This window comes from Convolutriloba macropyga, chromosome 4, assembly GCF_964194025.1.
Source record: "Convolutriloba macropyga chromosome 4, txConMacr16.3, whole genome shotgun sequence".
Lineage (NCBI taxonomy): Eukaryota > Metazoa > Xenacoelomorpha > Acoela > Convolutidae > Convolutriloba > Convolutriloba macropyga.
In genome coordinates, this window is record NC_134471.1 from 35,974,363 (window position 1) to 36,001,947 (window position 27,585).

General features: G+C 36.3%; 2 protein-coding genes across 4 annotated transcripts in view; both read left to right on the forward strand.

The window, feature by feature from the left end:
- Window positions 1-204: 204 nt before the first annotated feature.
- LOC142337644 (importin-11-like) lies at window positions 205-25,528 on the forward strand. The gene is made up of 8 exons (XM_075387029.1): window positions 205-418; window positions 991-1,241; window positions 9,581-9,845; window positions 10,029-10,412; window positions 10,810-12,108; window positions 14,232-14,467; window positions 21,539-21,774; window positions 25,254-25,528. Exons 1-8 carry the CDS (start codon window positions 287-289, stop codon window positions 25,463-25,465), a joined length of 3,015 nt encoding a protein of 1,004 aa, XP_075243144.1. The 5' UTR covers window positions 205-286; the 3' UTR covers window positions 25,466-25,528.
- Window positions 25,529-25,765: 237 nt separating this feature from the next.
- The window catches only part of LOC142337645 (DC-STAMP domain-containing protein 2-like), a 64,839-nt gene continuing 63,019 nt past the window's right edge, over window positions 25,766-27,585 (forward strand). For 2 of the 3 annotated variants that reach the window (XM_075387031.1, XM_075387032.1), the window contains exon 1: window positions 25,766-26,280. In XM_075387031.1, the coding sequence (XP_075243146.1) occupies window positions 25,909-26,280 (372 nt within the window). In that variant the 5' untranslated portion in view covers window positions 25,766-25,908. The remainder of the gene's footprint in view (window positions 26,281-27,585) is intronic. The other variant, XM_075387030.1, reaches the window with a different exon arrangement.

Consider the following 27,585-nt stretch of genomic DNA (forward strand, 5'->3'; position numbering starts at 1 on the left):
CATGCACGAATTTCAATATCCTTAAAATAAACGTGAAGAATTATCCTCCAGAATGGGTTTCAGCATAAATATTTAGCTGTCACAGTTTGTTATCCTCTCTAATAATCAAATTTCGACTTTGTATGATGTTTTGATTTTGAAAGAAGGTGTTTATTAAAAAAAATCTTGTAAGTTTTCTATGATGCACGAACTATTTTAAGATTGATGATGATCGGGTTACAAATCATGGTGAGCAACGTGCTGTTGTAATTTGTACAGTTCTATCCCTGTTCCGCCATGAAGTGATATGAATACGATGGATGATCTGATTCCGGCTCTGGGTCTCTCAGTGTCGCCTGATGTGAACGACGTGAAGAAAGGAGAGGAGATGCTCTCCGTGTTAGCCCTGAGACCACAATATTATCTCCATCTCGCACAGGTATTTGTCAGTTTTTGAGCTTCTCTGGCATCAGTAAATCAGTCGAGTCTCGTAAATAACTTGGGATTTTGAGAGAAATAATCAGGAAATTCTGGCAGTAGTTCTGATAGACTGCGACTCAGAAAAAAATTTCTAGAAACACTTCAGATAGAGATAACTTGAAGCTTGATTTCAATCATTTGTTGTTCTCAGGAATTTTTATAGCATCTTAACTGTCATTAATTAACTATATTGAGTGCCATTTAACTGTACTTCACTTCGTCAACTACTGTGCGGAGCGCAGCCGGCGATAATCTTTTGGTGTTAAACATAAACCAAACATTGCCCCAAATTACCCAAAATGCATTTTAAGAGACTGACGAATGCAACGGAACTCTGCAGTCGACTGCAAAGAGAGTTGGCTGGTTCGCAAGTTTATCGAGGGTTGCAATAAAGATTGTCTTAACCTAATGGATTCGATATAGGTGTTGTTTTATGATTGGATATAATAACCTGATGACAATCATTGGATAGCATAATTTTTCATGTAAAGCTGACTTAGCTAATAAAAATAACACATTTTTCTTTTCAAGGTTGTAGCAAAGATAGAGCTGTCAACTGTGCGTGGCTACCAAGATGCCTTCAGTGTGCGCTGGATGGCGTCAATTGCACTTAAAAACGGAGTTGACAAGTTCTGGAGACGAAACCTGTGCGACGAGGAGAGAGATGCTTTGACGGAGGAGCAACATGAGATTAAAAGGACACTTCTCTGTGATACGCTTTTGCAAGAGATCGATTCACGGATATCATTGGCTATTGCAGTAACCATTGCTAAAATTGCAAGGTTAGCTTTTTTCTGTTTTTTTCTTATTTTTTATCTGATTTTTTTAAAATTATTTTCTCAATTAATTCATAGTCCATTCTAGGTCTAGTTTTTTCTGTTTAGTCAATGAAAATTCTTTGAATTGTACGTCAGGACTTGTCCTGCTATGTTTTTTTACTTCGTCGAACAAAAAAATGTTTCGCTTTACCTCATTTTGCCGCTTTTTCAACATTTTTGCGTGAAATCTTTTTGACTTCTCAAGGCTAGTTTCTCTCTTCTCTCATTCTGCTAAAAGTGATTTTGAACATCAGTTGCTCAGCAAAGTAATTCAAAATGAACAGAGTCAGTATATAAATTGAAGTCAGAAATAGAAAAGGGATAAACCCATAAAGCCCAATTTTAGATGCCCGCTATTTGAATGTGGTTCCTATAAGTATTAGTTACCTCTCTCTAATGCTTCTTGGTATTGATAGTAGCCCCTGTAGCCTGTCTCTAAGAAACAGAAGATGTTCAACTACGAAATGCCATCAAAATAAATCGGACTTAAAAAATCTTTTTTCAATATCTATTCTTTCAATCCGAATCATGCTTATTGGGATCAACGGCGGCTATTTTCAGGCAATCTGCGGGGTATGTTTTATTATGGTCTGTTCACACATTTTCATGATTTTTGAAGTCAAATTGGTGTAGTGATTTTGGTCAGGCCGAAACAGGAAATGGAGCGAAAAAGCGAGTGGTTTTGCGACGTGAAATTGGGTGAAATGGGTTTTCCAATCCATTCATAGACCGTTCTAGGTCTAGTTTTCTGTTTATTCAATTAAAATTCTTTGAATTTTACGTCAGGACTTGTCCTGCTATGTTTTTTGTTTCGTCGTCTGACGCTCTTTTTTTGTTTTACATTTTTTCACACAGCAAAGCTGAAAAATTCAAATTTTCTGAATTATTTCTTCCTCTCACTAACAGTGACTTTTGCACTTTAAAACTTAAGTTTAGTTTGAAATTGTTTAAGGTCAAAGGAACTCATTTGTGCAGTCTAGGTCCCTAATAAGAGGCTTCTGTGGATTGAATATTAACAAGCTTTATTAATTTATCGCTGAATGTTTTTTACCTAGTTTTTTGAGCGGCGTCGATTTTTTTTTCAATTTAGATCTGTATCTGTTTCTATCTATTATATGGCACGCAGGTCTATTCTTTCGCAGCTACTCCGGCAATGTGCCGGCTATTTTATCACACATTTTCATGATTTTTGAAGTCAAATTGGTGTAGTGATTTTGGTCAAGCCGAAACAGGAAATGGAGCGAAAAAGCGAGTGGTTTTGCGACGTGAAATTGGTTGAAATGGGTTTTCCAATCCATTCATAGACCGTTCTAGGTCTAGTTTTCTGTTTATTCAATAAAAATTCTTTAAATTTTACGTCAGGACTTGTCCTGCTATGTTTTTTTGTTTCGTCGTCTGACGCTCTTTTTTTGTTTTACATTTGTTCACACAGCAAAGCTGAAAAATTCAAATTTTCTGAATTATTTCTTCCTCTCACTAACAGTGACTTTTGCACTTTAAAACTTAAGTTTAGTTTGAATTTGTTTAAGGTCAAAGGAACTCATTTGTGCAGTCTAGGTCCCTAATAAGAGGCTTCTGCGGATTGAATTTTAACAAGCTTTATTAATTTATCGCTGAATGTTTTTTTACCTAGTTTTTTGAGCGGCGTCGATTTTTTTTCAATTTAGATCTGTATCTGTTTCTATCTATTATATGGCACGCAGGTCTATCCTATTGCAGCTATTCCGGCAATCTGCCGGCTGTTTTATGTAATTATCCTAAGATATTTGGCTAATCGATTTTCCATCCTGTTCAATTATTGGTAAATGTTTAAATAATGGTTTTATAACGGCTTTGAAACTTCATTTTTTTGCAATTTATAGTCCAATCATATTCTTTTTGGAATTACTTTTATGGTGCTGATTGAGAAATTGATGTTTTAATCAATTTTATTTAACCTCCGCGAAACGAGATCGAAGCTATTATTGATCTCATCAAAATTTTGGACCGCCTTCTCCATCTATGATTCTTGCAACCATTCTGCTTTCCCTTTTTCATGGACTTTTACCGCTCTGCAATTAAATCTTGGTTTCTGACGTCATTGCTTCAATTGTTCATCAGTTTTTAGAGCTATAGCGTGGTTATTTTAGTAATACCTGTGAATTCTAATTGCGCTGCAATTTAGTTTAAATATCATAGAGTCTTATTGCTCAAAAGGTCTGTATTATTTGATCGACGGTTAGTTTTTTCTATCAAATACTTTGTCCCAGGAAAAAGTGAAATTTATCGTTTTACACTATTCTTTTCTTTGCTCTTTCCTTTGTTTATCAATTGTCAGTTGTTTACCGCAGGTCTCAAGAGCCTATTTTCTAAATGGCTATTGATTATTGATATCTGACTGACGTTGGTTTATTTATTAACTACATTGGGGTCCTAGCATTTAAACCATCTCATCAAAAAAGTTTTCCTGAAGCACATCGAACAAAACAGTGAGCTGCATTCCCTAAATGATTTGTCGTATTAACTTGTGTCTTTTTTTTGCTCTCGAACGAAGTTAATTGCGCTCGTACGAAGTTTGATGCAATCATTGCACTTCTCTCGAGTGACTTTTTACGCTTGACTTTTTAATTTTAAATAATTTGAATTGCGAGCATTCAGAAATTAAGTCTGAAATAAGTCTTTTGCTAAACAGAAGCCGAAACTGAGACATGAAATAAGGGATGAGTGGTTGATTCCCCGACTCTCACCCGAGAGGTGGCGGGTTCGAACATCCCCTTTGTCAGGAAATTTTTGCATCATAAATGTTTCTCTATCTTCTAAATTGTTAGCCGCGCCTGTCGATTGAGAGCAGTTGATCGGTTTGTATTTCTTCGATGAATCTAAAATAATCTTGCGCCGAACTTAAATTTTATTGTAAGTTTGTTGTAACGGCTGCTCTCCTATCAAAGTCAAGGAAAATTTTACACCGCCCAGTTTGTTTCAGCGGTTTCAAATCTGTCCGGATACTGTATTTTTGCAGTTAACTTTTGTGAACTGTATTATCCGCTATACTGTAGATTACCGTTGCATCACTTGTTGCTCTATTACTCCTGATAACTAATTGCTCAACTTTGCTGTTTAACTAACTTGTTTCTATCAGAATAACAAAATAATTCAAATTGAAACAATCAAATTTCTGTTGAGTTTTGTTAATAACTCAAGTTATAAGTCGAAATTTCAGATTATCTCGAAGTACAGTCCTTAGTAATAGATTTATTAACTGTTCGGAACAATAATTAACTTGGTTAATCAAGTAACAAAAAAGCGCGAACGCAAAGAAAATTGTTATCTGAATTTCCAATTATTCGCTTTAATAACTAATTTCTAGTCTTTAATTGGCCTCAATAACACCGATATTGAAACTAGGCTAGGCTTCGTTAAAGCCAGTAAGAGCAACTGACGAAGTGCTTCGCACAAAAATTCTCTTACTTAGGAACTTTGTTCCTCAGAAAGAAAGATTGAGAATATCAAAGTTAATTCTCCTTTCACAAGTCAAAGTCAAGTTAAAACTGTACAATCACTAATATGATCTACAGAAATAAGACACAGTAACACGTAAATTACCGCTCAAGAAAGCGTGCTTCAGTACGCACTGTATGTCAGTTTAATAAGACAAAATTAACGAGTTTTAACTGATTTTTTGTAGTTTTTCAAGCTATTTATACTGCCGTACATGTCAAAATTGCATCTCTGATTGATTGTAGATCACTATGTCGTAAGATTCTCAGAATACACTGCGTTTGGGGTTCGGGATACCTTATACGGTGCCCCGCACTCTCTGAATTGGTATGAAAATTGCAAAAATTCATCGAATCTGGCTTAGCAGTTTGGGTATCTTTTACTCCGCTTGAGCTAAATTTGTGATTGCGAACACTTGAATACGTGGCAGTAAAAGTGTAGTTCGAGTTTTAGTTTCAGTTTCACTTCATGTATGATGATTACGTACTAATAATAGTTATAAATATAATTGTTGAACAAAGTGAACAAATCCAAATGGTTTCGATAGAATGTAGCATTAAATGTCGCTTGTCATGCTATTCTGAATTGAACTGCTTGAAATGACCTTGAAGCGCTATCAATTTGGTTGTTGAGTTAATAAGCTCAGCCACCACATTTGTGATTTTGCTCGTGTTTTGTAAGTGCTAATTTCCTGATTTAGCCAACATTACACGACTTAAACCACATGGTACTGAGTATATATACTCGGCATGGTTTTCGCACACATGTTATAAGATCAGAGAGTAAGCAAGTGCGAAAAAATCTGACACGCTTAAACGCTGGTTTATACGTCGATAGTTTTCGCACTTTAAGTGTGCGTAAACTGGCGACAAGTCTACTGATTCTAATCCTTTGATCTCGTCACTCTATTCCACATGTTTGTTGTCGACGGCTTCGGGGGATTAGTAGTCGATTTACGCATTTCTACTGTTGCTGAAACTAGCATCAAGGACCTAACGAATTTAGCTTCGATTTATTTACATCTTGTCTGCAATTTTCGCTCTATCGCTGATTTCAACTTGCTTCATTACCTGGATTAAATTTTCTTGGTCCCAACTTTTTTGTTTTTAGGGTATTTTCAAAGAGGCGCTGCTCCTGTGACATGCAATAAATTGCAAAGGTGCAGACTTGAATAAGAATTTTATCGCAAATAGGTGAATGGTAAATTTAGTGGACGAAGTTTGGTGTCCCGTTCATGCCCACTCTTCTTTATTTAGGCAACGGCAAAAGGCCGCAAATTTTTTATTTGAACTTAAGAGCTCAGATAAAGTTGATGTTAGGCAGTAAAACAGTTGATACTCATGTTTCATCTAGTTGCACCGCTTTCAAAGTCATTTCAGGGCAACATTTGACTATTTTGAGATTGTCGGGAAGAGTTAGGAAGACATTCGAAGGCATCGATGCTGCTTGCCGACAACCGAACCTTCCAGCATTTAGTCTTATCAATAGCGTCGAATTGGTTCACTCAAGATGTCTCAATTTTTGTTATTTATTGGTTTGGTTGTTTGCTGGAGAGCAAATAGAAATTTAATGTCTGCCGCACACCAAATATTACAGCAAAGGATTCACAGAATCCTTTGCTGCCTTTTCTGCACTGATGCAAACCGTTCAAATTCAACTGTGCCTTTTTGAAGTTAACCTGAGTAAAGAAATTAGGAGTTTGGTATTCATTCATTTTCCTTGCTTTTGTGGAACAATCTTTTCAATGATAAGGCAGTGCTTGTGACCTGGTTCCCCAATGACATTGTTTTTAATAGCTGCACACCGATAGCTGGGGCTATTATTGGCGTTCGCTTGGTTTTTTTACGACTCGAAGAGGAGTATTGGTTTTCTCTCGGTCTTTTTTTACATGAACTAGTTTTGTTCACGCGGCATTTTTACCTAAAAGCGAAAGTGAGAAAAGCTGCCATGGTGAACAGGTTTTCGCTGAGCGAGAGAATTTTTTTGATCATGCGCTGCGTTCAATGAATGACTTTTTGACCTTGAAAAATGTTCTTGAGAGAACGGCGAATATAGATAACGGTTTTTAGTCGTTTTTTCGTCCATTTGGCTCATTTTTTTATATTATAATTTGATTTTTTGCAGAAATTAGATTTGATCGATGTTGCATTAATGTATAACTTAATGAAATTGATGTCACAAAGTTTTGCAGAGCCTAATAATACTTTTCAAGTGTAGAATTGGCTCATATTTCTCAATTTTAAAGTTAATTTTGGATTTTTTTCATTAATTTCTTCCTGCTTAGAACTTTGAGCGGACTGTTTTCTGAAAAGTCAATGTATATGGTACTGTTCGATTGTCAATTCGGACATTGAACGACTCTTCTGAACGTGAATTCTTTTTGTGTTATCATATTGCACACATAATCTTTTTTTTTGCGTTTTCTGTCCATTTTTCTAATTTGTTTTGTTTTTGGTTTTCTGTTCACAGCCAGTGGTTCAATTTAATGTTATTAATAACTGAATTGTTTTCTGACGTCTAATTTTTTTTGAACTTCAAGGTAAATTTGTTTCTAAATTACAATTTTAGTATATTTTTATATATTTTAATATTTAGACGATTTTTATTGCAAAAGATTTTAGTTTAGCGAATCTCTGTTAACTTTTCTCAGTTTTTTATTCGAACAGAAGCATGGCTGTGTAATGTTTTTAAACATGATTGCTATATATATATATATATACATATATATATATATATATATATATATATATATATATTACTTAATTTTTTGTCGATAATTTTTTGGAGTGTATTTAAAACAGAATGTAGGTAAATACCGCATGTGAAAATTGTGTTTAGATCAAACGGCTGTACTAATCGAATAGAGAAGAGTGATTTTTTGATCATATCGTCGAAAACCATTGTAAATAGTAAAGGCGAGAAAAGTATTTGTGAAAAAAAGTTTTGCTAAGAGAACGAAGTTTTTTTTTATCAAGTGCGGCTTTTTCAAAAGTTTTTATTATAATTCCAACTTTTCCATCAAAAATGTTTCTCAGTTATCTAATCTAGTAGTTGTGCGTTTGGAAGCACTTTTGACCATCTGAAACATATATTACACATTTCGATTCAATCTTAACCATTTTGCCATTTTTAAGCTTTTCTAACATTTTTTGTATTCTTCTTGAATTTGTGAGTTGTGTGGTTGAGACTATTTGTTTTAGCAGTTTTGGTGATAGTTTATTATAATTGATAGTTTTAAATTTTGAGGAAAATTGCCTAAATTTGAGCAATCTTCTGCCGATTTTCGCGTTTATTGCTTTTGACTTTCTTTTGACCTCACGCTTACTGCTCTAATTTTTCTCATTCACTTGTAATTGGAGAATTACTTTTTAGGTCGCTATGAACTGACGCTTCAAATCTAGTCATGACAAATTTCTCAAACATGAACTTCTAACTTATTGCTTTTTCAGGTTTTTATTCTTGGCGGTTTCCAACAGTCAATTGATTTTTCTCTCCCTCGGTTTGGTTGAGTGACTGATCTGGCAGAAAAAGTTTTAAACATTATTTGCCGAATAGTGGTTGTGATTAATTGTGAAAGCTAAACAGGGCACATATGACTTCATTAATATAATTAAATTTTACAATTAGTTTGTTTTTTTTGCTCTCCTTGTATTTAATTTGTTGTTTATTACTTTTCAGTCAAATTTTGGTCTGGTGACTGATGTACGGGAGAATGTAATTAATATTTTCTCAAATAAATGTTTCGTAAATTGCTTTTAGCGTTTGCAGAGTTTTTTGAGTTATTTACTTTAAGGTTTTCCGTCATTTGCTTCTCTTTCGAGCTTCTTTTTATGAAACCCTTTATCGGGTTGTGTCATTTGTTAATATTTTGCTAACTTAATATTTGCAATATCAGTTTGTTAATATTTTGCAATTGTTGCAAACTCTGCATAAAAGGTTCCTTAACCAATTGTTTTTTTCTGGATTTGCCACTAAAGTTAACTTTTGTCAGGTTGTATATCAATTTTTGTCGGATACTTTTCTCATATTTTTCCTGTTGTTTCAAAATGCTTATCAGGTCGGCGAGGATTGTCACTTTTTCTACTTTGAGTCGTTTTCGGAATTCTTCCGGCTATGTTTTATTTCGTCGTCAAGATTTTTGTTACGACCATATGACGTCACAACCACTTCAAATCTGTCTTTTGCCTTTTGTTCATTCGTTCATGCAATTTCAACTAGAGCGCGTGCGTGACTTTATTTTTCGCTCGTAATGGAGCGATTTTTGTTCATTCGCGTGATTAAATTTTTGGTCACACTTGACTTACCTCTCTCAAAAATGACTTCCTCACTTTGAAATTGACTTTTATTTACTTTAATTCAAAGAGATAAGGTGAACGTGTGTCACTCTAATTGAAGTTTATTTGAGAGCAGCTAATAGAGGCAGCAATAACTTATGCAGATTCTTAATCAAAATATAACATCTCAGCCTTCAATGAAAAGACTATTTTTTTGGTCTGTCTTTTTATACTGTTTTTTTTTTAGACTGCAGATCTACCAAGCTATTGCGGCTATTTTCTGGCAATCTGGCAGCTATGTTAAAAAAATCGTTTTTGTGCAGTCAGTCATGTTCCGTCCCATTCGATACTTATGCGTCTTTAAATTTTTTTCAGGAGAAAGAATTTGTCGACGTAATTTATAGGATATTTTTCTATATTAATCAACTCAGTCTTAAAGTACTTGGATATCTTTCCTTACCGGTTTAATAGTTGACTGAAAATGTTTGTTTACAATCTTTATTTATTTATTTGTAGAAATGATCATGTGCTATTTTTGCACCTTGTGTCTAGGTTTGACTGTCCTGACAAATGGGCTGATCTTCTGCCCTTCCTCATTCGCAATGTAGAGTCAGCACTTCAAGATGCACTAGGTACTCCCAACAACGCCCTCTTATTTCTCTACCATGTGACTAAAGTCCTGTCTATGAAGAAACTGCCGGCTGATAGAGCAGCATTCAGAAACTTAGCAGCCGAAGCTTTCCCAATTTTCAAACAACTGTGTTCTGTGAATTATGACAGATATGTGGCTATTTATACAAATCAATCACCTGGACAGGTTGGTGGGACCAACTTCTATGTTGTTGACTATGAATAGCTCATTTGTTGAAAACTTTTTGTTTAATATCTATTAGTTCTGGTGTCATTTTTCATTTTAGTAGGTAGCGGTATTGCACTTTATCTTTTCTAGAGATGAAATAATCTCGCTTTAGACATTTAGAATTTGCATGTTATTTTTTAGGTAGATTCCGATCGTCAGAAGCGTGTTTCTCGTGACTTGCAATTGACGTTTAAAATGCTTAAAAAAATTCTCGTGAACGGGTTCTCAAAAGTCCGAGAGTTGCCTCAAGTTGCAGAGTTTATCAACTTGTCTCTCTGCGAGTATCTACCTTCCACTCTCCGTGTTGCGATTGTTCACAACGTGTCCCAGAAAATCCCGGAATGTTTATGTAAATTATTTCACGAGTTTGTTTACAATGACCCGATGTCTTTTGCGTCGTTTGTGGGACCAACGTTGAAGCTTCTTATGCAGATATTGTTTGTGGATACGAGTAGTATTCGCAATTTGGCTGAGAAGTTCGTTTTGAAGGCGGTCAACTTGTTCAAAATAATTCTCCTCTCTGAGGTGAGTGTTGAATGTATTACTGCCATGAAAATTTGGGACTTTTGAATATAGAAACATTACGCCGCAAAAGCTACACTTCAGGGCTTTCGTGGACAACAGCGACAACTTGAATTATCATCAAACTGATTGCCCGAGTTGCATCACTGAGATGCCTCGTTTTTGCTGTTTTAAAGATTTTAGGCCTGAGCCATAGATTAATAAGAATTGCAAAATTCAATTTTTTGTTCAATTTTTATGCAAGATCACAAAATATGATCTGAATATCATTTTTAAAACCTTCAATATTCGTCATGAATAGTTGGCCGTTTGCGGAAGCTCTGAAAGTCGTGCGGAACAGATTCTTAGACTTCGAACATTAAGTCATCTTCTGCGACTTAAAAATTGTTCACGTGTTTAGGAATTTCAACCGAATGAAACCCTACTCCACCTAGAGCACCCTTTGACGCTAGAAGCCAGGCAGGAAATAGACCAAATTGTAAACCCAGACGCTCTTACATCATGCGTACGAATATGTGTAGAGTATTACCTTCCAATGACACAATCCCAGTTGGAATCCTGGAACGAAGACCCCGAATCTTTTTTTATCGAAAGTGAAACTGGTGGTGATAGCTGGCAAACAAGCAGTACGGCTTCGATAGCGAGCTTTTTTGTGACTTTGATCAAACAAAATACTGAGTTAACAAGTCGAGTTGTGCTCGAAATTTACACAAATGTAATTGGTACTAATTCGTCAGTTGTTCCCGCTGACCTAAAAGCCATTTTAGTGTATGATGCTGTTTTGAATGCGTTCAGTTTAGCTTTGTATGATATATCGGCGAAAATTACTCTGAACGAAGAATTTTTTGCTGTTATTGAACAACTGATATACGCTCAAAATGTATTGGAAGAAATGAAAATTGTTCGAAAACGTGTTTGCTCATTTTTGTGCCAATGGATTGACGCTGGTTTTCCAGATTACCTTATGGAAAGATTGGTGAAATTAATGTTGCACGAGTTTAACAGTGAAAAGGACCCAGTTGTTTTACTGTCTGTTACAAAAACACTTCACGTTTTGGTAGATACGATAGATGCTTTACAAGAGTCTATAACAAATCATACAGCCTTTTTCGTATCAGCACTTAACAGTTTAATTGTGTCACTTGAACAGAGCGATTCGAAAGCTAAAGTGTTGGCGACGCTAACGTTAGTTATAGATCGAACACGATTTGATATTGCGCCGTTTGGCGGCGATGTTGCTTTACTCCTGGAGAACCTTTGGAACAACTCGAATGATTCGACGATGCAGTTCTTACGAGCTTCAATTACGGAGTGCTTAAGTTACATCGTATCAGGTCTGAAAGAAAAGTGCGACGTTATGTTCAGTTTGGTGAAATATATTGAAAACGTGTGCTTAGATGACCAGAACGAACAAAGTATTAATTTGATGTTAGATGGGCTGAATTTGCTTCTGGTTTTTGTACAAAACACGCAAAATGAAAATAACGACGAGCTATTAGGGATAGTTCCTGCTGTTTTACCATGTTTAGAGCTTGGCTCTGAATACGTGCAGTTAGCATTGCCAATTATTTCTGCTTATGCGTTACTTTTCAAAACTAAGTTATTCCATTGTTATGGAGAAAGAATCAATGGAAGTCTGTTGTCGTTATACAGAGATACATCACGAGATCTGATGGTGGCTCTGATACAAACACTTAAAGTTAGTTACTTTCGAAGGTACATGCTAATTTTAACGGTTGGCGCACGTCTTGATAGGATGCACTGTTCTGGCTTTTTCACGCCAATGAGATAATTAATTTTAATCACGCTAGAGTAATAAAGGAAGAGAAAAACTAGCAAGTTTCAGGCGTGACTTTTTTCAAAGTACCTGTAAAGTGGAGTGAGAAACTGGTATTTGAACAATTTTTCGGTTTTTGAAAGCGAATTATTTCACTTGCGGCAATTTGACCCGCCGCAAAGTGAAATAATTCGCTTTCAAAAACCTAAAAATTGTTCAAATACCAGTTTCTCACTCCACTTTACAGGTACTTTGAAAAAATCACGCTTCAAACTTGCTCGTTTTTCACTGTTTCTTTTCATTGGTATAAATGTGATACATATGTGTTCTAATTGCTCCAATAGGCATTCGCTTGAGTTAACCAACGGGTAGCTATTGCTTTTTTATGACTGCTATTTTTGCCTTTCTTTTATTAATAGCCGTACAGCGATAGCTGGGGCTATTATTGGCCTTCGCTTGGTTTTTTTTTTACAATTCAGAGAATTGTCTTTTAAGATCTGTTCACAAATTTTCATGATTTTTCAAGTCAAATTGGAGTAGTGATTTTGGTCACGCGGAAACAAGAAGTGGAGCGAAAAAGCGAGTGGTTTTGCGGCGTGAAATTTTGTAGCTCTAATTTTATGGTTGAGTGAGAAAACGGTTATTGAGCAAAATTTTGCTTTCTCGCTAGAGATTTTTTGTGGCATTTTTGCTCTGATTTTTACCATTTTTTTGCTGGAATTTTTTTTCTAAACGGTTTTCCCAATTAAGTAATAGTACATTCTGTCTAGTTTTTTTGCTTAGTCAATGAAAATTCTCTGAAATGTAGGTCGGGACTTGTCCTGTTAGGTTTTTTTTTATTTCGTGGTCAAGATTTTTGTTACGACCATATGACGTCACCACCACAATCTGCTTTTTGTCCATTCATTCACGCAATTTCAACTGAATTGCGTGCCTGACGTCATTTTTCACTCTTAGTGGAACGATTTTTTTTGTTCGTTTGCGTCATTAAGTTTTTGGTCACACGTGACTGAACTCACTCCCAAAAATGACTTCCTCACTCTGATATTGACTTTTTAATTTTAACTCAAGTGAGATAAGGTCAAGTGAGCTTATGTCACTCTAATTGAAGGTTTTTGCAAGAGCAGCTAATAGAAGCACCAATAAAAGTTATACATATCCATAATTAAATTATAGATAGCATCTCATCATTTAATGAAAAGTTTCTGTTTTTATCTTTCTTTTACTATCTTTGAGATTGCAGATCCGCGAAGCTATGGCGGCTATGTTCTGGCAATCTGCCAGCTATGTTTTCATTTCTGTTGTCTTACCACGAAGTGTCATTAACGACAGGTCTCATGCTCAGGTTTTTTATGCAATTTTCCGCTTGACCGGTTTTTCGTCTGATCCATTTGACTTTTCTCCCTCAAAAACGGGATAAACGGGTAACGCCCAGAGGGCTTTAAGTGCTCTTAGGGTTTTTCAGCTCACTAGTCTCCAAACGTGCGATTCACAGAATCGCATTCATTCCGGTTTTGGAGAGGAATACTCATGGTGTGAATGGCGGTTCTTAAGAGTTTGTCCCCCGCCCTTCACTCCACCCCCCCCCCATCTCCACCCCCATTCACATCGTTCAGGCCGTAAGTGCCCTGTGCGGCCAATGACCCCGTTGCCCCCATCAATACCTCCGGTGCACCACCTCCCCACCCGCCCCCAGCTGCGCTCACCTCACGCCCCTTCAAATAAGCTAAAGCTAGCCTCACTAAACCGTAGCTAGCTACTGATGAAGCAATCCGCTCGCCGGTCGTTTGAGAGCAATTCGCCCAACGTTACTCAGTTATGTGTCTTTGGTTGTGTCCATTCCAATGAAGGTCAAGGAAGTCTATCGTGGAAATTCTCCTTCAATCTGCTGGCTATACTTTGTCATCGAATACAAATTTTTTTTATCAGACGACTGTAAAACTGAATTGCACTGAGAGTTGAATTCTTGGGCGGTTATCATTGATTAACTGACATTGTTTGAAAAAAAACAGTTATTCGGATTAATGTAAAATGTTTTGTTTCAGACGTACTTTCAAGCAGCCATTCCGTCTGATCAGTCATGTATAACGTCTTCCAATTTCCACGAGTTGACTCGAGTTTTGCTACAAGAGATGTTGGACCAAGACTGCTCCTCATTGGTAGAAGCTGACCTGATTGGGATTTTCTCTCGATTGATTTTAGAAAAGTCCCAAATATTTGTGGGGATCATATCCGCCTATGCACAAGAGTCGCAGACACCAATGCAATCAGTTCTCTCCAGGTATGTTGTGGAATCGTGAACTTTGGACCCTTGTTTGACCACATTAATTGCTCTCGAACGAAGTTTGAGGCTTTTGTTGTAAACTTGTACAATTCATACGACTCGGAGAGGAGCATTGTATTCTTTTGGTTTTTACGACACGTAGAGGATTATTCGTATTCTATACGTTTCTACGCACCAAAGGTGAGTATTGGTTTTCTATCCGTTTAAACGACTCGAAGGTAAGTTCTGGTTTTCTTTTAGCTGAAGCAACTGTTTTCATGTCTTGAACTCGGACTTTGGTATCGAACATTGATTTGTTTTGGAGGTAATAATATATAGTAATTAGGAAATGCTGGTAATTTTTGAGGTCGAAAGGTCATTTTGAGAAGTTTTTCCCATCCCTCCTCCCTAATCAAACTACAGACAATCCTCTTCCCACCTACCTTCTCCCTATCTAGATGCCCCTGCCTAATTAAACCCTCTACCCTCTCTCCAACCACCCCCCCCCCCCTCAAAAAAACCTACATACTTCCACCTCATGGGCCAACTAACACTAACACCCACCCGACTCCTCATTAGACCCATGCGCCACCAGCCCCCTCACCCCAACCCCATCTACTCAGACCCCTAAAATAACAGATTAGCCTGCATTTTGTAAACACTTTGTTAATAACCGCTTTATTATCTTCTCAGTCCACTATTATAATTGTACTATTTTTTTACTTTGTCCAAGAAAAACGTTTTTGCGTTTTTAGTTCACAGGTTAATCAATATTTTGCATGAAATCTTTTCGACTTCTCTAGGCTAGTCTCACTCTTACCGCAATTTGTTCAATGGACTTTTAAGCAGCAGTTGCTCAGGAAAATAATCTAGTCAACAGTCAGTATCGAAAAATGAATTAAAAAAATGAAACAAGATAAACTCATGAAAATTTATCAAATACTCTCCTTTAAGATCAAAATATGGTATCCCCGATGGCACGTTTTGAATTTGTCATGCAATTTCCCGTGCTGCTATAGCGCAATGTAAAATTTGGTGCGCATTTTGTCATACTGTTTCCCACTACCCCTAATAAATTTGAGATAAAATAAATAAAGCTAATAGAGCTAAAAAAGCTAATAAATAAAACACGCTTCATTTATTCGTTTAATTTGTCATATTGAATCCCAAGGACGGTCATATGGTATCCTTAGCAGCCAATTGTCTGCTCATTCAAGGAAACAGTGCGGCTGTCTCATATAGATTCCTCATAAACAGCATAAAACAACCTCTAACAGTGCTTGCTAACAGATGGTTGAATTTCTGCTTTTTAGGAACCCCACATCGTTGTAGGAACCGGTATTTTTGCTTGTTTTAAGACTGATATAGGAAACCACTTACACCGAGGGCAGATTTACCCTCGCTTGAGTTTAGCCATACTTTTGCATAGAATTTAAGCCCAACATAAAGATACCTGCTACTCGATTTTGCTCTAAGTTTTATGTACCACCTTTATTACTTATTTGTATTGATATGAAACACTGAATGCTCTCCTTTGAAAACAGGAGTATGCCCAACTACAAAATGACAACAAAATAGATGGCACTTTAAATATAATTTTGGTACAAAAATCAATTCTTTCATTTCTTATTAATTGCTTTCGAACGAAGCTTGAAGCAATTATTGTAAACTTGTTGGTCTTTTTTATGCAAAATTGTAGCTTGATCAATTTGACTTTTCGAGTGACCTTTGCGCCCTTGGTTTTTTTGTTTCGCGTTATCTAAATTTCTCTCTCATTCGGAATTAGGCTGCTCAACTCAAGTGGCGGAAGTTCAGTACCAAAATTCAGATGAAAAGTGCGCCGTGTGTCGTTTCTTTTCACTTCAAATTCTTTAATTCTTGAGCCCCCACTCGTCGTTCGAGATTATTCCGATGTTAGTCGGTTATGTTTTGTATTGCAATGGAGGTTATGGGAATCGATGGCGACTATTTTCCATTCTTCTGGGTACGTTATTTTTAGGCTGTTTGTTTCTTTAACTCTCCTTTGTTGATGTTTCTGATTTACTTAAGATTACTTAGTGATAAGCTATTTAAGCTATTGGCTGTTTTTTAGCCAAACAATTTTGTCCACGACTTGAAATTTGAATTTTGTGAACACTGTATAATAATTATAGCGTATAATTGTATATTATTGTATAGTAATTCTATATAATGTATATTTATTAGGAACTGCTGGTAATATTTAAGTCAGTTCGTCTAATCGAGATGTCTTAATCCCATAATAGAACCTCGTTCCTATACAAACTACAGTGACCTCCACCTACCTACTTTTCCCACGCCTTCGAAACCACCTAAATACCTGCCACCCCTGACTACCTAAACGCCTCTCTCAAAACACATCCGCTAAAACCTACCTATGCGCCAAGTACCTACCCCTTCGACACCAAACTCCAGTCCTACCCCCAGTCTACACCCATTACCTTACAGGCCCCAGCCCAACAGCTTCTCGTCTTAACTTCCGCTCCACCAACCCACAGCCCCAAACTGATAAATAATGTCTGCATTTCAAACACTTTCCTTGGTATTGATAGGAAATTAACTTTTGGTTTTTTGCATTTTCTGTGATATTTCGGATTGTTTGTTAATGTTATTTATTGCACTTCGAGGTGCTTCCGGTATTCTACTGATTGTTTTTTGACCAGTTTGACTTTGTTCGGGGGTTTGAGTTAAAAGCAAAAAAATTCCTTTTGACCTACTTCACTTAGAAAAAAACTCCCCCAAACACTACACCTCCACTCCTCGCAAGCTAACCTTCTCCCTGGCGTATAATGAAAGCGATTATTTTTAGGTCAAAAGTGTATTTCAAAATTGTTATTAATAGCCGCCCTCATCTTCTCAGCCGGCTATTATAGCGCTCCTATTTTTTTTACAATTCAAAGAATTTGAATTGTATTGGGGCGCTGTCTTTTTTTTTGAGATCTGTTCACACATTTTCATGATTTTTGAAGTGAAATTGGAGTAGTGATTTTGGTCACACCGAAACAGGAAATGGAGCGAAAAAGCGAGTGGTTTTGCGGCGTGAAATTTTTTTGCTCTAAATTTCAAGTGGAGTAATAAAACGGTGTTTGAACAAAAATTCGCTTTCTCGCTAGTGGTTTTTTGTTCACATGCGGCAATTTCACTTTGATTTTTACTATTTTTTCAATTTTTTGGATAGGTTTTGTTCTAAATGTTTTCCCAATCTATTTATAGTCCGTTCTAGGTCTAGTTTTTTGCTTAGTCAATGAAAATTCTTTGAATTGTACGTCAGGACTTGTCCTGCTATGTTTTTTTACTTCGTCGAATAAAAAAATGTTTCGCTTTACCTCATTTTGCCGCTTTTTCAACATTTTGCGTGATATCTTTTTGACTTCTCCAGGCTAGTTTCTCTCTTCTCTCATTCTGCTAAAAGTGATTTTGAACATCAGTTGCTCAGCAAAGCAATTCAAAATGAACAGAGTCAGTATAAAAAATTGAAGTCAGAAGTAGAAACGGGATAAACCCATGAAGCCCAGTTTTAGATGCCCGCTATTTGAACGTCGTTCCTTTAAGTCTTAGATACCATCTCTAATGCTTATTGGTATTGATAGTAGCCCCTGTAGCCTCTCTCTAAGAAACAGAGGTACGTTATGTTCAACTACGAAATGCCATCAATATAAATCGGACTTAAAAAATGTTTTTGTACAAAAATCTTTTTTTTCAATATCTTCTATTCTTTTAATCCCAATCATGCTTATTGGAATCAACGGCGGCTATTTTCCGGCAATCTGCCGGGTATATTATTCTTGTTCTAGTTGTTCGTAGATCACAGGATGGCAAAATTTTTATGGTATTGAGTTTCTGGAGGTCAATTTCTGATGTCCGAAAAACCTTTGGTTCGTTTTCGGAGTATTCCGGTTATGTTTCTTTAGCTGAAGCCATTTTGTTCATGTCTAGAACTTTGAATTCTGTTTTTTAACTTGGACTTCTGTTTAAAGGCGCTAAATTTGGTTTTCGAACAATGGACCTGAAGAGTAGGCAATAGTACATTAGACAGGAATAGTACCTACCCCCTTCGACATCCAACTCCAGGCCCACCCACAAATAGCAACCACCCCCGTGTCTGCATTTGTAAGACTTTCTTTTTTGTTGGAAAATTAGCTCCTGGCCGCCTTGTCATTTCCTTTTTGTCTTGATATTTCCTTTTTGTCTTATTTACCAGGTTAAATTTGTTCAGCCATTTGAGCTTAAAGTGAACTAAGTCAATTTGGCTCACTTACTCAGAGAAATAACTTTCACATTCACATTTTAAGATCAATCGCAGACACAAGGTTAGTAGTATTCGATGTGAAAAGGTCTGGTTGAGAAATGTTTTTCGTTTAATTTTTTTTCACATACCCAACTCCTCACCTCCGAAGAACCAATTTCCACCCCTACTACCACCTCTCCTCCACCCTGAACTCCTGCCTGGCCTATAATGAAATCGAACATTTTCAGTTTTCAAAGTTAATTTGAGGATTCTGTTTTATTGATGTATAGTTTTTCGGATTATAGATGTTGGCATAAGTTTATAAGACATTAAGTTTTTGAAATGCAACGAACTTCTAATTGGTTTCAGGAGTATTGACTTCTATTTTTGAATGAATATTAGACTGTATCTGTGGCTTTGGTTCTGATGCACATTAAATAGGAACTTCTGGCTATATTTAGGGTGTAATGTCATTTTGAGAAGTTTTGGTTCCATATAACCATTCCTCCTCCCTATTCAAACCACTGACACCCTTACCTACCTACCTATCCCCCATCACCACCTAACTAACTACCACGCCCCCTTCCTACCTAACCCACCTCCTCAAAAGCCTACCCCCTCCACAACCCAATATACATATACCCCCAAATTTTGGCCCCAAAAGTTCCTACCCCCTTCGACACCTAACTCCAATCCCACGCCCAAACTGAAACCATTCACTGACAAGCACCCCATTAATTGGTATTGCACTGTTATTGCTACCGGTTCTGTTTTCTATGCGAAATTTTTTGTTTTGACTTTTGTTTTTTTGTGATCTACAGTTCTTTCTTCCACAATTGTAAGCAGCTGAACTCAATTGCCGGCATGTTTACTACTAAACGTCAAATGAAAATTTCTCCAAAATTTGTGCCTTATCACTCTAAACCTTAGTAGTGGTATTAAATTATCTTTTATGACGTCATTTGAAGCACCTAATTGAACTTCTTAGTCCCCCTCACTGCAGGATTCCCCTACCGACTGAATCAGGCTGCAATAAATTAAGGCTCTCGTTAGGCGTTTGAGGGCACTTTTTACGACGTCAGTTGGTTGTCCTATAGTTGAATTTTTCCCTTATAATTTGGGTATTATAGTTTATATAAACTGTTTGGCTTCTTTTTATGTTAATACGTTCTCACGGCAAAAATAGTCACGGCAAAAATTTTTTTACGAATAGTCATAGTCTCAAGAATTTGTGCGTTGCTTTTCCCACCTAGTCGTGCATTTTTATCTTAAACATCATTGGTAAAGCCCATTAAACCTTCTGATATGTAAATTACTTATTCTCCATCCTTTCTTAATTATTTCAAATAAGGCTATCCTGTCACATATAAATAGTAGCGTGCATGAGCCCCGAATGGGCAGGTGAAGGGTTTATCAGAAGTAATCTAGGGTACCAGACATCTACTTACAGCATAATTGCTGCTCTTTAAGATTGGTTTTTGAGATCCGCATGATTTGAAGACGAGCGTGAAAATGTGTGATTTTTTTAACGAGATTTCTTTCTCGTTCCTTCCGCCTAATCAGAAAAGGTGGCTTTGCATGCAAAATATCATGATTTTTCATTGACAAATATACAAAAATAACTAAACTCAATAATAACACCAAATGCACAGCTTGCATACGCTCGTTAAAACTAAACGTTCCCAGAGCGAAGAAATTGAGAGGAAGACCCAAAAATTGTCAAAAATTTGCAGACAATGTAATGTTTTTGACGTTCTGTACAAAAATACTCAGGTGAACAAAGCTTTGGTATCGTAGTGCAATAACTATTGAATTGCCAAAAGTTTTAGCCGAAAACGAGGAACTTTTAATTAGACATCGATGAATGCAGAAAATTTCTGGGGCTCACTACAGGGAACGCTTAATTAAAAATTTACATGATTTGCATCTATGGTTGCATTTTGTTGCTAGTGTTACCCCTATTAACAGTTGAAAAGTTTTGTTGTTGTATTTTTCTCGAAAACTGTTAGAATCACTTTTTGAATCATAAAAACATCCGATACTAAATTTGAGTCGACGCAACTGGAAAACTGCCTTTTTATTGTTTATATGTAAAAGTGGATGCATTTCATTTTGAAAAAAAGGAACTAACGTTGGACAAATTGCTGTTGAACGACAGGCGGGATAATTTAATGCAGATGGGGCTGTAGCCAAGATAATTTATGGGTAAAAATCACGGTGAGGTTTGACTTTTTGAATAAGAGCACTTTAGGTCACTCAAAAACCAATAAGTCAAGCGTGAAAAAGGCACTCGAGAAGTGAAATTAAACGAATGTTCTAGAACAAAACGGTTAAGCAAAATTTTGCATAAAAAGACACACATTTACAATAGTTACTTCAAACTTCGTTCGAGAGCAATTAATTATTTTGCGGTAAATAGTAAATAGTTAAACAAAATTTAATTTTAGATTTAACTTACTTTGGTTTTTTGGAGGCGGTCTTAAACAGTTATTTGATATGGTAGTTACGGATTCTATCAAGCAGTGAGGGTTTAATTTTTAAATTTCCTTGCCTCCATACCAATAGAGTGACACACAGTTGCACCTATTTTTTTTTTAAATTGGATTGTGCGATATTTTTAAGAACCCGACTTGTAAGCGATGTGAATAGAAATTGTGAAAAGGCGGACAAAATTGGAGGCATCATGTTACAAACGCTTTGCTTCGCTTCGTTTTGCGGCCCTCGGAAATACAGCGTGGGCTTCATTCTATTTTATGGACTTTAGTTGGATATATTTGGTATCTTTTGTAAACCATGGACGTTTTGATGCAATTGTTTGTCATTGAAGTTGATTTTTTAATTAGATTGATCGTTATCGTGTGTGACTGCATTGACGACATAGTGGATGTGAGGACACGCAAATTGACTGCACTGGCTCTGATTTACACAATGAACCCTGCAAACACTTCAGTGGAACTGCTCAAAGAGAGGTTCGCTGAGGTGTTCTATGTATGTCTCAGTTGCATGCATGACTTGGTGGATCCTATCACTAATACTCCAGACATGCTGGTGGTCCGGTCACCAAAGATACTCATACAAGGTGGGGAAAATGGTTTATTATTGTCTATTTTTGCAATTTTTGATCCATTGTATTGTTTTATTGAATTCGTTGGTAAATTATTTAAAGCCCCATGCCTGTAGTCTCCGTTTACTACAACGGATAATTTTTTTTGATACAAATCTTTGATGAAAGTTCACAAGAATTGCGAAATTTTACAATTTTTTTTCGCTTTCTCCTTTTTCTCCTTATCGTTGAAAATAGAGATGTTTGTGAGCTCATAAGGCTTTGTTGTTATTTTGTGGCATGATACAATACATGAAACAACGTTTTTTGTATGTGTACTTATACTATATAAAAATAAATTGAGTTTTCCTCATTTTCATGTTGATTTGACGAAATTTACTTTTGTTGTTTGACTTAAAATAATTGTTTTCTTTGCATTGATGCGCACTGCCAGAAGACGGTTTTTGAGAAGCGAGTTCTTTCGGGGCATACAACTTCGAGTCGTTTCCGGATTTCTTCCGGCTATGTTTTTTTTTAAATCTGTTCACACATTTTCATGATTTTTGAAGTCAAATTGAAGTGATGCTTTTGGTTACGCCGAAACAGGAAGTGGCGCGAAATCTTAAATTAGAGCGCAAAAACTGTGTTTAATCGCTCTTGAACGAAGTTCATAGCAATTATTGTAAACGTGTGTGTCTTTTTTATGCAAAATTTTTGCTTGACAGTTTTGACTTTTCGAGTGACTTTTACGCCCTTGACTTTTCTGCTTTTCGCGTGATCTAAAATTCTCTCTCAATCACATTTTCAAGCAGCTGAACTCAATTGGCGGCAATTTAACACTAAACGTCAAATGAAAAGTGCGCGGAAACTGGTGCCATTTCTCATTTTAAATCTAAATAGTGGTATCTCTTAACCTTTAATGTGGTTATTTGAAGCCCACTATTGAACTTCTTAGTCCCATTTAGGCTCCCCCTCCCACCCCCCCCCCCATTGACTGAAGCGGGTTGCAATTGATTGGAGCTCCCACTGGTTGTTCGAGAGCAATTCTTCCGACGTTTAGTTGGCTATGTTTGATTATTAGTCACACAGCGATAGCTGGGGCTATTATTGGCCTTCTCTTGGTTTTTCGTCGCTGCGATTTTTGTTACGGTTATATGACGTCACAACCACTTTAAATCACCTTTTGTTCATTCGTTCATGCAATTTCATCTGAAGTCCGTGCGTGATAAATTTTTGGTCACACTTGACTTACCTCACTCTCAAAAATGACTTCCTCACTTTGAAATTGACTTTTATTTACTTCAATTTAAAGAAATAAGGTCAAATGGGAGCGTGTCACTCTAAATGAAGGTTATTTGAAAGCAGCTAATAGAGGCCTCAAAAACTTATTCATATTTTTAATCAAGATATAACATATCAGCCTTCAATGAAAAGACGAATTTTTTTGGTCTTTCATTTGTTTTTTTTTCGAGACTGCAGATCTACTAAGCTATTGCGGCTATTTTCTGGTAATCTGCCAGCTATGTTTAAGAATTTGCATTCTCGCTTGTGGTTATTTGTTCACATGCGGCAATTCGACTTTCATCTTTGCAATTTTTGAATTTTTTTACTGATTTTCTTCTAAACTTCTAAATGGCTTTTCCAATTCATTAATAGTCCATTCTTGGTCTAGTTCTTTTTGTGAATAAAAAGTTATTGAATTGTTTCAGGATTTGTCTCACTATGTTTGTCGAATAAAAGTTTTTTGCTTTACCTTATTTTGCGGCTTTTGAACATTTTGCATGAAATCTTTGTGGAATCTTTTGACTTCTCGGGCTAGTTTAATTGTTCGCTCAATCTGCTCAAAGTGCTTACAGGAGCAAAGCAATGTAAAGTGAACAGAATCAGTAAGTGGAAAACAAAATCAAAAATCGGAATGGGGTAAACTCGTAAGGCCCAATTTTATTTGCCCGCTACTTGAACTTTGTTTTTATGAGTCTGAATTACAATCTTTAATGCTTATTGGTATTGATATTAGAGCCTTTAAACTCTCATTAAGAAGCGGCAATATATCTAACTGTGAAAAGTAATAAAAATAGTTTACACTTTCAAGAATTGTTTTTTTGCATCAATCACTCTTTTCCATTTGTATTGGGGCGCTGTCTTTTTCTAAGATCTGTTCACACATTTTTATGATTTTTGAAGTCAAATTGGAGTGTTAATTTTGGTCACGCCCAAACATGAAATGGAGTGAAAAAAAGCGATTGGTTTTGCGGCGTGAAATGTTTTCGCTCTTTTTTTTAAAGTAGAGTCAGAAAACGGTTTTTGAACAAAAATTCGCTTTCTCGCTAGTGGGTTTTTATTCACATGCGGCAGTTTCACTTTGGTTTTCGTTTTTTTATTTTTTTTGGATTGGATTTTTTGTAAATGGTTTTCCCAATCCATTCATAGTTCAATAAAGGCCTAGTTTTTTGTTAATATCAAGTTTACATTTTTCGCTAGTGGTTTTTGTTCTCGCTAGCGGTATTTTGACATTGACTTTGATCTGATTTTTTCTAGTCCGTTATCAGTCTAGTTTTGTGTTCAGTCAATGAAAATTCTTTGAATTGTACGTAAAGACTTGTCTTGCTTTTTTTTTTTTAATTCGTGGTCTCCATCGATGATTCTTACGACCTGACTTCTTGGAATTGACTTTTGACTTCAGTGACTTCTACTGCTTTGCAGTTAAATTTTGTGTACGTGACGTCATTTCTGCTTTTATGTCATCTAAATGACTTACCTCACTCAAATAAATGACTTCTGAACTCACTTATGGAACTTTAAATTTTATGAACATTTACAAGGTAAAGATCAATAGCGTGCATCTAAGTAGTGCCAAACGTATATGCCCTAAGTCTTGTGTTTTTGATTTTGAATATTTTAATAAAGCTCTATTTGGGCTTTTTTTTATTATAGAGAGTATGTGTCTCATCAAAATAACAGTCCGAATCTAACCCAAAAAGTCTAGTGGTCTGTTAAAGGCTGGTGATCAATCTGGCTATCTTATTTTTTTTTAGTTGTTTCAATTTCATGGAAGGCCATAACCGTCTCTCGCGGCTTTTTTCCGGCAATCTGCCGTCTATGTTCACTTAAAGATGTTTTGTCTTCAATTATTTAAGCTAGTAATAGTGCATTTGGAAACATTATTGACAGTCCGATTTTGAGATGTTTTTTGTTGGCGCATAATGTTCCAATTTATGAAAATTTGAAGAAGTAATAGAGGTCAAACGGAAACAAATCAACATATATTTATTTGAATAAATTGTGCATCTACGTCACATGAATGTGTTCATCAGAGGGCATTAATTAACAGTGTGAATCTTTATGTGATTGTTGCTGTATTTAATTTTAAATAATCGATTCAAGTAGAAAAGGGAGGAGACGGCCGAGTGACGGCTTTATTCCCGATCTGTTTGATACCCTTATTCTCCCTGTGATTAAGCCAGCCTCGGTTGTCGGTTATGGCCAGAATATCTGCACATGTTCTTCGTTTTTAGGAGCGGAACAACTTGATGATACAATTGAAGCTGCGCACGACGTCCGAGAAAAGCAACTACTTCAAACCTGTATTACGTCATCCGTATCACTCAAAGACGAGTTACGCAATCTACTCACTCTATTACGCAATTGTCCTGACGTGAATTATGATGAACTTTTGAGCTCAATTGATGAAAACTGCAAGCTTGAACTGGAAAAATTCTATGAATAAATATTTGCTTGTGATTCTTTTGTCTAACAATTATTTACTAGTAAAATATATTTTGATAGTTTTTCTTTTTAGTAAACAGGGGTAAGTTGAGGGCGGTCTTTATGACAGGTATATTAATCATTGGAAGTTCTGATCAGACTTGGATCTGTTGACTTAAAAGAAACAATTGAATAGTCTACGATTTGAATTATGTCATGATAGTTGATTTTTAAATAGCAAAATCAAGCGTTTGTTTTCAAAGTTAACAAAGAGTATATGCAATCGATCGTCACAATGTTTGCTTAATATAACTCGTGATGCTGAATACTTCAAATAACTTATATCGTAAACAAGTAAAGTTTAAACTGTTGTAAACAACCGATCAAACATAGGAAATTTCATTGATTTGCGTTCAAATTTGATCAAATTTCAGCTATTCGAGCTGTTTTTGGGAAATTTTGAAAATGTACAGAGTTGTTAAAAATTTTGAAGCTTCAAATGATTCGGAAATAAGTTTAAGCATTGGACAGACTTTATCAGAGGTGACAGTTAATGAGAATGTTGGAACTGTTAGTGTGGACGGGAAAACTGGAACCTTTCCTATGGACCACGTGGCCATGGTTCATAATTTACCCCAGGGTACAGTAGCACCCGCGGGACCGGTGGCGAAACTGAAAGCGGAAGAGGGTGTGATTTCGTTCACCGATTACTCAACTGACTCTGATTCTGACGTCACGGGGCCTGCTGTGAGGACAGACAGAACCCTTAATAGAACTTACACACCTCAGCCACAACCAACTAGAAGTAACAGTGGGAGGTATAATAAGAAGTATCAGGTAGGATCAATTAATTTGTACACGCTCAAAATGGGAGATGTGAATTATCTCAAGCTCTACCTTGTACTTAAGAATTAGGATAAAATCAGCCTCAACATAAGTTCCCTTGATAATTAACCTGTTAAGATAGCTTGATATCACACTGCAAATTTCTCCAGTTAAAATCGAGGGCTTTGGCAACCTAATTGAGTCTCTGATCTTGAGGAATGGCTCGCAATTCGTGTGCTCGCGGTGATTGCTTGACGAGTGTGGCTATAATAGTCGCGCGAGCGTTAACATGCGTCACATGTTTATTGGTCGGTTTGATAATCAGAGAATTTTTAATAGCCGCACAGCGATAGCTGGGGCTATTATTGGCCTTCTCTTGGTTTTTTACAATTCAAAGAATTTGAATTGTATTGGGGCGCTGTCTTTTTTTTTTGAGATCTGTTCACACATTTTCATGATTTTTGAGGTCAAATTGGAGTTGTGATTTTGGTCACGCCGAAACAGGAAGTGGAGCGAAAAAGCAAGTGGTTTTGCGGCGTGAAATTTGCTTTCTCTCTAATGGTTTTTTGTTCACATGCGGCAATTTTTCTTTGATTTTTACTGTTTTTTCGATCTTTGGGTCGAATTTTTTTCCAAATGGTTTTCTCAATTCATTCATAGTCCGTTCTAGGTCTAGTTTTCTGTTTAGTCAATGAAAATTCTTTGAATTGTACGTCAGGACTTGTCCTGCTATGTTTTTTTTCGTCGTCGTGATTTTTGTTACGACCATATGACGTCACAACCACTTCAAATCTGCTTTTTGTTCATTCATTCATGCAATTTCAACTGAAGTGCGTGTGTGGCGTCATTTTTCGTTCCTAGTGGAGCGAGTTTTCTTGTTCATTCGCGTGACAAAATTTTTGGTTACACTTGACTTACTTCACTCGAAAATGACTTCCTCACCCTGAAATTGACTTTTTTAACTTTACTTCAAAAAGATGAGGTCAAATGGGTGTGGGCAACTCTAATTGAAGGCTATTTGAGCGCAGCTAGTAGACAGCAAAAAATTATACAGATTTTTAATCAAAATGTACCATACCAGCCTTCAATGGAAGACGAATTTTTTTGGTCTGTTTTTTTTTACTGTTTTTTTGTGACTTCAGATTTACGAAGCTATTGCGGATATTTTCTGGCAATCTGTCAGCTGTTTTTTTACAATTACCAAACTTTTAACAAATTTGAATTAAGATCCAAATGTCTCTGCTAAGTGGTTGTTGAAGTTTGAGTTTGATGCCAATGCAAATGAGTACAAGCGAGAGGAAATAACAGATTGTTCTA

Excerpts from the sequence above, each read along its gene's own strand:
- LOC142337644 (XM_075387029.1), top strand. The coding sequence starts at position 287 with ATGAATACGATGGATGATCTGATTCCGGCTCTGGGTCTCTCAGTGTCG. Across the intron at positions 419-990 it reads ATTATCTCCATCTCGCACAG|GTTGTAGCAAAGATAGAGCT; the intron begins GTATTTGTCAGT and ends TTTCTTTTCAAG. Across the intron at positions 9,846-10,028 it reads CAAATCAATCACCTGGACAG|GTAGATTCCGATCGTCAGAA; the intron begins GTTGGTGGGACC and ends GTTATTTTTTAG.